General features: G+C 47.0%; 1 protein-coding gene across 4 annotated transcripts in view; it reads left to right on the top strand.

Moving 5' to 3' along the window:
- The first annotated feature begins 5,233 nt into the window (after window positions 1-5,233).
- The window catches only part of INCENP (inner centromere protein), a 30,259-nt gene continuing 25,961 nt past the window's right edge, over window positions 5,234-9,531 (top strand). For all 4 annotated transcript variants that reach the window (XM_057553536.1, XM_057553534.1, XM_057553535.1 and 1 more), the window contains exons 1-3: window positions 5,234-5,380; window positions 8,498-8,648; window positions 9,032-9,145. In XM_057553536.1, coding sequence (XP_057409519.1) covers window positions 8,509-8,648; window positions 9,032-9,145 — 254 coding nt within the window. In that variant the 5' untranslated portion in view covers window positions 5,234-5,380; window positions 8,498-8,508. The remainder of the gene's footprint in view (window positions 5,381-8,497; window positions 8,649-9,031; window positions 9,146-9,531) is intronic.

Raw genomic sequence — 9,531 nt, 5'->3', positions numbered from 1 at the left:
GAGAATTGCAATTTAGGGTCGGCCACGATGGTAAGCTCTGTGCAAGTCCCCACACGGCAAGGGAAAAGAGATCATTTTTATAGGGAAGAAAAGGAAGTTGGGAGGGCTGTGTAAACAAAGGGTCCGTGGCTTTTCATTGGCTGAGTCCTTGCCAGGAAAGAGGAGTCTTTCTTTCTGTTGGGCTCTGCTGTTGCTGCAGGGTGTGCGAGCTCCCCCTGCTGGTCTCCCAACTCTATTTAATTGAGGTATGTTGTCAGGGAGTATGGCGTACCTTCTGTATTTCGGATCCCGCCAGCAAGGCTCTCCCTGTTATAAGCTGAATGCCTCAGACTGCCATAGCTGGCTGCCATTAACCATTTGTCTAATTTCCCGTGCTGATTATTATTAGTAGGACAACCTTCAGGTTACAACGTGGCTTCTGCTGTACCTTAGAGAGAGAACGCACTCGATTACCTCCAGACTAAAACTGGCTACCCAAGACCGCGATTCCTCATACTAAATCCTCAATAAAAGAGCTGCTGATTGTGATTTCACTCAGTGCCCTGCGAGGAGGGAGACTGCACAGATAACACTTACACAAGGATTTTGTTTGGTGATATTTATTCTTCACTGCACGTTGACTGAGAGGCACTCTTTCAATAAGCTTTGGTCTGCACATTTCTTATTCCATATAAATGAGTTTCTCAGCCATCAGGATCAGAGAGCAACAACAAAAAAGAGTGATTCTTTGAGACTTCAATATATAGGCCCCCCCCAAAAAAAACACAGCATGGAGGACTTCGGCGTCCAGCTATGACGGAGGAACTAGTACAGAATAAGCCCTCCTATGGTAAACAGCAGTAAAGCTGGAGTCAAAAATACGAGCAACTCTTTTTAGGTGTTAGACCACAGGAGAAGGCAGACTGTAGTGCTGGAGAGAAGAGGCACACCTGGAGTTGAGCCCCAGGACCACTCAGCCTCTGTCTCCTTGGGGTGCAGCCAGCTGGAGCCCCGCTGAGCTGAGGAGGCAGGTGTCAGACCTAGGGGCAGCTGGAGTGACTGGAATTTCAGAGCAGGGTCAGAAAACTGTGGGGTCTTCTAGGAAGTAGGGAAAATGGGGAGCAAGTGGAATATGCATCAACTGCTTGTGGAAGTGTGAAATGGCACAACTTTAGAAAACTGTATCTTATAAAGTTACACATACGCTAGCTATACGCCTCGGCAATTCGAGTCCTACATATTTACACAAGAGAAACGTAAACATAAATCCACAAAGAGTTCTCTATGAATGTTCATAGCAGCTTTCTTCATAATAGCCCCACACTGGAAACAACCAAAATGATGAATGAATAGACACATTGTGGTATATTTACACAACTTAATACTATTCAGCAATAAAAAGGGAACCAAATACTGAGACCCACAATATGGGTGATTCCCAAAAATATAAAGCTGAATGGAAGGAGTGAGACACAAAGCACATTTTGCAGTACAAAGCGGCAGGGGGGACATTTCTGAGGGGCTGGAAGTGTGCTTATTTTGATCACAGGTGCATACATTTGCCCAAACTCACTGAACTGGAAATTTAAAATATAGTCATATAAACAAGGTCCTACTGTATAGCACAGGGAACTATATTCAGTATCCTGTAGTAAACAATAATGGAAAAGAGTACAAAAAAGAATGTATATGTATAACTGAATCACTTTGCTGTACACCAGAAACTAACACAACATTGTAAATCAACTATACCTCAATAAATAATAAAATTAAAAAATAAAATATAGTCATATATAATTATACCTCAATAAAGTTGGTTAAAACAAAAGAACAAGGAGGGCCAGCCCCTGGCATTGGTAGCTGATCAGAGGTCCTCCCTGAGAGGTGCTGCTAACTTCCACACTCCTCTAGTAACTTCTACACAGAAAGATTCTGGAAACTTCTCAGGAGGCAGAGTCTGCAGTTAGAATCTGATTCCCCCACTCACTAGTGTCATAGTCTTGAGGAAATGACTTAACCTTCCTGAGATGGTTTTCCTCAACCCTAAAAAGGGATAATGCTATTTTTTTTTCCAAGAGCTGTTCAGAGTGTTAAAAGATTTATAGCAGCACTATTCATAATAGCAGAAATTTGGGGGGAAAAAAACCCCGTATCCCAAATATCCATCATCAGTAGAATGAATTAAAATTGCAAAATACTCATAAATTGTACTTTTATACAGCAGCAATAAGAATTAAGGAACTAGAGCCACGAACAACAGCATGGATGAATCTCACATAATACTGAGCAAAAGATGCCAGACACAAGAGCAAACTGTGTAACACTTTATTTTTTTTTTAAACACAAACAAAACTATAATGTTGAGAGATGCATGTTTTGGGTGGTAAAACTATACAGTAGTCCCCCTTATCCATGGGGGATACCTTCCAAGATCCCCAGTGGATGCCTAAAACCTCAGATAGTACCAAACTCTATATATACCAAGTTTTTTCCTATACATACATACATACCAAGGATAAAGTTTAATTTATAAATTAGGCACCGTAAGAGACTGACAATAATAAAATAGAACAATTATAACAATATACTGTAATAAAAGCTATGTGAATGTGGTCTCTCAAAATATCTTATTGTACAAATTTAATGCTTTTTCCAACCTAACTAAGCAGTTATTGGGCACTGTGGCTGTAACATTTGCACTTTGAGGTGTGACAGCAAAACTAGCGCGAGTTTTTTTTTTCCTTCTTCACAACTTCACAGATAGAAGATTCATTCTTACCATAGATCTTAGTAATCTTAGTATACGATTTCTTTCTTTCCTTATTAAATTGAGAACTTTCACCTTTCATTTAAAGGAAACACTTTATGGCTTCTCTTTGTCATATCCGAATTGCTCGCATCACTACTCTGGTGCTTTGGGGCCATTATTAAGTAAAATAAGGGTCACTTGAACACAAGTACTGCGATACCTCGACAGTTGATCCGCTAACCAAGACAGTAAGTGACTAATGGGTGGGATACACTGGACAAGGGTTGATTCTTGTCACCAGCTGGATAGAGCAGGTGGCGTGAGATTTCAACACCCCACTCTGAACACAGCACAATTTAAAACTTATGAATTATTTACTTCTGGAATTTTCTATGTAATATTTTTAGACTGCATTTGACCCCAGTAATTGAAACACGGAAAGTGAAACCATGGATAAGGGGAGACTACTGTACAAGCAATACTATACAATGATTACCATACTTTTTTAAAGGTTTTACTTTGGGGGAGGGAGCAGGGGGGTTTCTGGGAAGCTGGCCAAGCTCTATTTCTTGACGTTGGAGGTGGTTTTTAAGGAATGATTTTGACAAACTAATAAGCTGTATATCTCTGTTTTGTGCCTTTTTCTAGATGTGTGCTATATTTCACAATTAAAATGTTGGAAAGAAGGAAGGGAGGGAGGGAGGGAGGTTGGGAGGGAGAGAAAAGAAAAAGAAACCCTCATTCAGAATAATCTGAGGTGTCTAAGAAGTCAGGACCTGCCCCCAGGTCCATCCACCACCCGCAGCATGAAGCCCCATCAAGGGTAGCCTGTCCTTCGCTGGTCGCCAGACCCTCCGGCACAAACAGCCTGGAAACTAAACTGCCTGGAAACTAAAGTGCCTGGAACGTGCTCTTGTCAGCTCAGCAGTCAGGCGCCAAATCAGTCGCTTCTCACCACCTGCGCCTGCGCTGACGTGCCTGCGGGAGACTCGGCTGCGCGTGCGCTGTCTGCCCCGCTGGGCTTTAACGCCAGTCCAGCAGCACCTGGAGTGAGGGAGTCGCTGGCAGCTGCCCGGTGGGCAAAGTATCATTACTGGGCTAGGAGCTGCGGTCGCGTGTCCCCCTGGACTGAGTTGCACGTTCCTAAGGGGGTACCCATGTTTAGTTCCAGAAATGTTGTTCTTGCGTAGGGATAAGCAAACTTCTATAAAGTCTAGACAGTAAATACTTTCGGCTTTGTGGGCCAAGAGGCAAAATCTCGGATATTACGTAGGTACTTACCTAACAAGAGAGGAAACAAATATCTACAATTTAAAAAATTGATGTAATTCAAAATATAGTAATAATAATTGAATGTAATTTTTAAAGGTATATGCCTACTAATAACAATAGAATTCTATTTTGGGGATAAGGGTGAGGCGTGGAGGATAATATTTTCTTAATTGTGGCTCAGTTAGTGTTCCCTATCATTAAAACTCGATTGCGATGTTCATCTGTTAATGCAGATCTACAGTGAGATTTTTACCCACTTCCTTTTTGAAATGTCTTTTCACACAGATATGTACTGCCAGATGCTGATATCCACCCCTGAGCAGATGATTTCAATCAATCATATTCATCACCAGGAAGGCATTTGTAGAATTCTGTTAGATTCTTCTCTTGATATTTGCCTTTTAGCAGGTCATCACATTGCAGATTAAGCACTCCCAACTGGAGATTAGGTGGAAACTCCTGGATCGCACAGTTAAATGGATTTTGAAATAACAGAAATTGCCTTTGCATTTGCATCAAAGTCTGAAAAACTATGCTGGAACTGCAGTTTGAGCTTGGAAAATATACCTGCTGCAAATTTGTGTGGGAACAGAGATCTGGATTCTTGTTTTAACATTTGACAGCATGGGAAGCATATAAGCAACTTGGCTTTACTTGTGACTCAAACACTGTTAATTGTCATCGAAATGATTTCACTGTATCATAAATTTTGCATATAAGTGCTGTTTCAGTTTGTAATTTTAAGATGAAATCATTAAGAAACATTATCAAGTCTATAGCAAGTATTATTTCTCAAAAGTGGCAGAGGTCAGAAGGTTGTCATCTCTTATAGAGGACAAATTGGGTTAAGTAATGGCAATGGCAAAGCATAAGACTCCCAGAAAGAGCACGACCTCCAGGTCCACGACTTTAGGCCCCACGCACTTCCCACGCCCCCTAGGGCACTCGCAGCGCACGCTGGGACTTGTAGTTCTGGCGTGCGAGGTCCTGCGCGCGCAACCCCCACCGCAGGCGACTTCCTCTCTAGGCCGCGCGCCGCCGTTCCCGGAAGCTGTGCGGGTTAAAGTTTCAAAGCTTCCTTTCCCCGCCTCTTAGTCCCGCAGACTGCCAATCCAGGTAGCCAATAGATGGCCGGACTGGTGCTTCCTTTTACTTGATTGGCTTAGGTTTTTGCAGCCGCACAGACAAACTTGCCGGGGATTGGTCGAGCCTTCAGTTTTGAAAATCGTAGGTTTGGCCCGCGCTGCACCGCCCCGTTGCTTCCTTGCAGCCGCGAGCTTTGGAGGCCGGGAGCGGTGGGACTTGGGCGGGCTGAGATTTGTGCTGGGAAGGTTGCCGGACTTGGATCGGAGCAGCACTTAGGAGACGCGGTGCAGTCGAGTGAGTGCGCGCGGGCGGCCGGCGGGGGTGGGGGGTAGTTAGCGATTTGTTACCCCTTCCTCCAGCCCCGGACCGGGGGCGTGACCCTCTACTAGACCCCGTTGCGGCCTGGCAGTGGATGGGTCACCTCTTCCAAGTGACGAGGTGACCTGCCTTGGTCCTGGGGCCAGATGACCCCTACTCTCCATCCTAGAGAATAACCCCGTCTCTTCCCTCTCCCGCTGCCTAGCACCTTCTTTTGTGCCCAGGAGGCCCTTTGTTGATCTGGACGCGCAGGAAGCGCACACCGACGGGGTTGTGTGACAGAATTATGCCAGATGGCATTTCTGTACAGTTAACCCTCGCTCAACACCTCCCCCATCGGCTGAGCAACATTTTAAACTGACCATTTCTGGAGTCCACTGCTACCCCTGATCTTGTCATTCCCCAAGCACGTTCACTGACAGTGGCCTTCTCTGGGGCGCCCAAAGCCAGAACTTGGTGCCTGCCTTCCCGAGGTTGAAATGGAGTAGGCGGCCAAGCCTGTGGTTAAGAGCACAATTTACATCCAGGCCCTGCCCTTGACTTTACTTCTCTTTGCCTTAATTTGCTCATCTGCACAAGGGTCTCCTTGAGGTTGTGGCGAGAATTAAATGAGATGATGCTCCATCCAAGCACGGAGTAGGACTCTTTAAAGAAAGCAACTGTTGTGACCCTCCTTCGCTGAGGCGAGGTCAGAGTTAGGTACCTGACTTCCTGCACCCTCAAAAGAACAGGCATTGTGAAGGAGGGCCGTGGGGCTCTAGTCTGGTGTATGATGTGAGAGAAGTATTGGGAGAGGAAAATGAGCAAGCACTCTTCACCCTTGGTGAGATGTAGGGTGCTCTGGGTTTGTGCCCAGGTTCTTGCAGGGGCTGAAGAGATTTTTGCTGCTTTTCCCAGGACCCTCATTCTTACACTGATCCCTCCTTTCTCAGGGTCACCTCTGATCTAACGACAGTGACCCTTTTTAAATACCCAGGCTGAGGCTGCTGAAAACAAACTTCCTCATGGAAGAAGCCCAAACACCTTTTTGCACTTTGTGAAAGAAGCTTTCGCCCATTTTGCCATTGTGAACAAATACTTTAAAAAAAAGAGCAAGTTGTTGCTTTCCATAACAGCAAAGTGTTTTGTCTTCCTTTAACATTTTTCTCTTTCCTAGCCTCAAACTGGGTTCTTGCCCTTAGCCAGGGCTGAGCTCTGGGACAGAAGGACTTGGGGGGATCCAGAAGGATGGCAGCCAAGAGGCTGTGTTGGTGACTGGCTGGCTGCAGAGCTGTCTCTGCTCAAAGCCTCTGCGATCCTGCCCGATTGGCCCTGCCCCGATGAGTGCTGCCTTTGGCATCTAGGAGTAGGCCTTTGGATGAGTAAGGCATGCCCTAACCTGTGTAGAATGAGCTCATTTGGCGTTCCTGTACATGTGTATGTGTTGGGGTGGGAGTACCTGTAGAATGTTTATTTCTAGGTATAGAGTTGATAGATGGACGAATTCATTTCACAAGTATCCCTTTCGTGCCAGGCACTGTGCCGTACTCTGGGCTTTCAAAGCTGCGAGCAAGACAGACAAGGGCTTGTCCTCAGGGAGCAAATGCTTAGTGGTCAGAGACAGGCAGCAGGCAAACAGATACAGTCACCCAAGTGCCATGCGGAGAATTGAAATTGATGGATAGGATGGTAGCTGGTGGTCAGGTCCTCCCTGAGTTGCTGAGAGCCAAGTGCTGAGGAATGAGCTGCACAAAATAGGAGACAGAAGGTTCCAGACAGAGGGCAGAGCTTGCTCAAGGAACAAAGGCTCGTGTGCCCTGGAAATCAGCCCCCAGGAAGTCCTATGAGGCTGCAACAGGACCTGGCATTAAGCTCTATAAGGGGTCAGTGACTTAGCCCCTCCTTCCAGGAGTTCCCGTCTTAGGTGGGAGGCTGAGCTATGCGTGGTTCTTGGTTTTGAAGTTGTAGATCAGGGTGGTGGGTTACTGCCATGGCATGAGACATGCAGTCTGTTATTGTGGCTAACGACTGTCACCCATTCATTTGTTCTTTCATTCATTCCACCAGTCGGGATATTTATTGAGCCCCTGCTGTGACCAGAATAGAACACTTCTTCCTTGCCTGGGGCTTTGGTGATGATTTTATAACTGAGTTTTGAGGAGAATATCTGAGTTGCCAGTTGTTTTTTTGTTTTTGTTTGTTTATTTGTTTGCTTTTTTGAGTTCCTAGTTTTTTAAGAAATTAAGTGAAGACATAGAACAAACATAGTTACCAATGGGGAAGAGGGGGAAGGGGTAAATTAGGAGTTTGGGATTAAGATATACACACTACTAGATATAAAATAGATAACCTACTGTGTAGCACAGGGAGTTGTACTCAATATCTTGTAATAACCTATAGTAAAAAAAGAATCTTAAAAACAATAAATATATATATATGTATAACTGAATCACTTTGCCATACACCTGAAACTAACACAACATGGTAAATCAACTATACGTCAATAAAAAATTTTTTAAAAGGAAATTAAGAGAAAACTAATTTTGTATTTTCCACTGCCTGATATTTCTAGACAAGTTTTCTTAAAAACAAGACATTGCTTATCCGCTCCCCTCGTGCTCCCTCATGCGTTTCAAGGGCATTTCAGCTCAAGGGAGAGGGTTGTAGGGGCCCCTTAGAGAAGAGCCTGTCTGTAGACCCCCGCTTTCTTACCCACTACTTTGGGACGCAGAACCCCTTCCATCCACTGGCCTCCTGAAGAGGCAGTTGGATTTGATGTTCTTTGGCCTGATGCCTGGGGTCAGCTCGTGGGTAACCCACCCTCCGGCAGTAGGAGAGGAGCCCTTAGGAGGGTAAGAGCAGGCCTTTGGGCAGGTCAAGGGGTCCTACCTAGTGGGACCCCAGTTTCTCCTGATCCAGGAAGGCAGTTGGCCGTGCCCTGTCACTTTAAGCCCCAGAGAAGGCCGTTGGTAAGGAGGTCCATTGACACCAGAATTGGCTGGTCATTGTGGGCTTCTGGGGTCAACGTGCTGTGTGGGGTGGGGAGGGGGAGGCATTTGAAGAGTGAAGATTCCAGCCCTGAGCCCCCATGCCTCTTGTCTCTGCTTTCTCCAGACAGAGCCATCATGGGGACAACAGCCCTGGGGCCCATTCACCTGCTGGAGCTCTGTGACCAGAAGCTCATAGAGTTTGTCTGCAACGTGGACAATAAGGACATGGTGTGGCTGGAGGAGATCGAGGAGGAGGCCGAGCGCATGTTCACCAGGTGCGGGCAGGGGCGTGCCGGAGGGACGCACCAGGGGCTGCCTAAGGCCCCAGCAGGGGCCTCTTCCCCACCTGACAGGCAGGACAGACAGGCTGCCAGCGATCCCTCCTGAGTGCGCAGGATGCTCAGGGCTAGGGTGATGGGAAGCGGGGGGAGAGGTGTTGGGCTGCCTGGCAACCTTGCTCCCCTGCCGTGTCTCGGGGGCGGGGGGGAGCCCTGCGTGCCTGCGGTGACTCACTTGCAGCCTTGGAGAGCTCGCTTGGTGGCAGTCACCCCAGCTTGACCAGGCACTGCCGGGAAGGGGGCAGGGGTCGGGCTGGGTGGCGAAGGGGGACCCGTGGTTTCCAGGCAGCCTCGAGCATCACCCTCTTTGTACCAAACAGAGAATTCAGCAAAGAGCCCGAGCTGATGCCCAAAACACCTTCTCAGAAGAACCGACGGAAAAAGAGACGGATTTCTTATGTTCAGGATGAAAACAGAGACCCCATCCGGAGAAGGTAGGAGGGGCCGGAGGCTTGGGGCCCACGTGGAGAGTTTGATTCGCAGGTGTTAACTGAGATCAGGAGCAGTGGGTACAACGCATGCCATGCTGAGGGGAAATGACGCATGACCCGAGGCCGTGGAGTCCAGAGCTTGTGTGCGTTGGAGGTGGGATGGTGTTTGATCTGGGCCTCTCCTTCCAGAGGTAGGAGAAGCAAGAGAATCTGACCTTCTGCTTGGGGGAGAGTGACCAGAGGTGTAGACCAGGGGCTGTTCCCTAACCCCCTGTTGCTGTGCTGGTTATAACTGCCCTGGTAACGACCATGGGCTGCAAAGTACCAGGGGAAAGAGGCTGGGTATTGGGGGTCAGGTGGTCTTGGGTGCACACTCCAGCTCTGCCCCT

The sequence above is a fragment of the Balaenoptera acutorostrata genome, chromosome 9 (genome assembly GCF_949987535.1).
Source record: "Balaenoptera acutorostrata chromosome 9, mBalAcu1.1, whole genome shotgun sequence".
Classification (NCBI taxonomy): Eukaryota; Metazoa; Chordata; class Mammalia; order Artiodactyla; family Balaenopteridae; genus Balaenoptera; species Balaenoptera acutorostrata.
The sequence above is the reverse complement of the archived record's forward strand: the minus strand, read 5'-3'. Positions and strand labels throughout refer to the sequence as shown.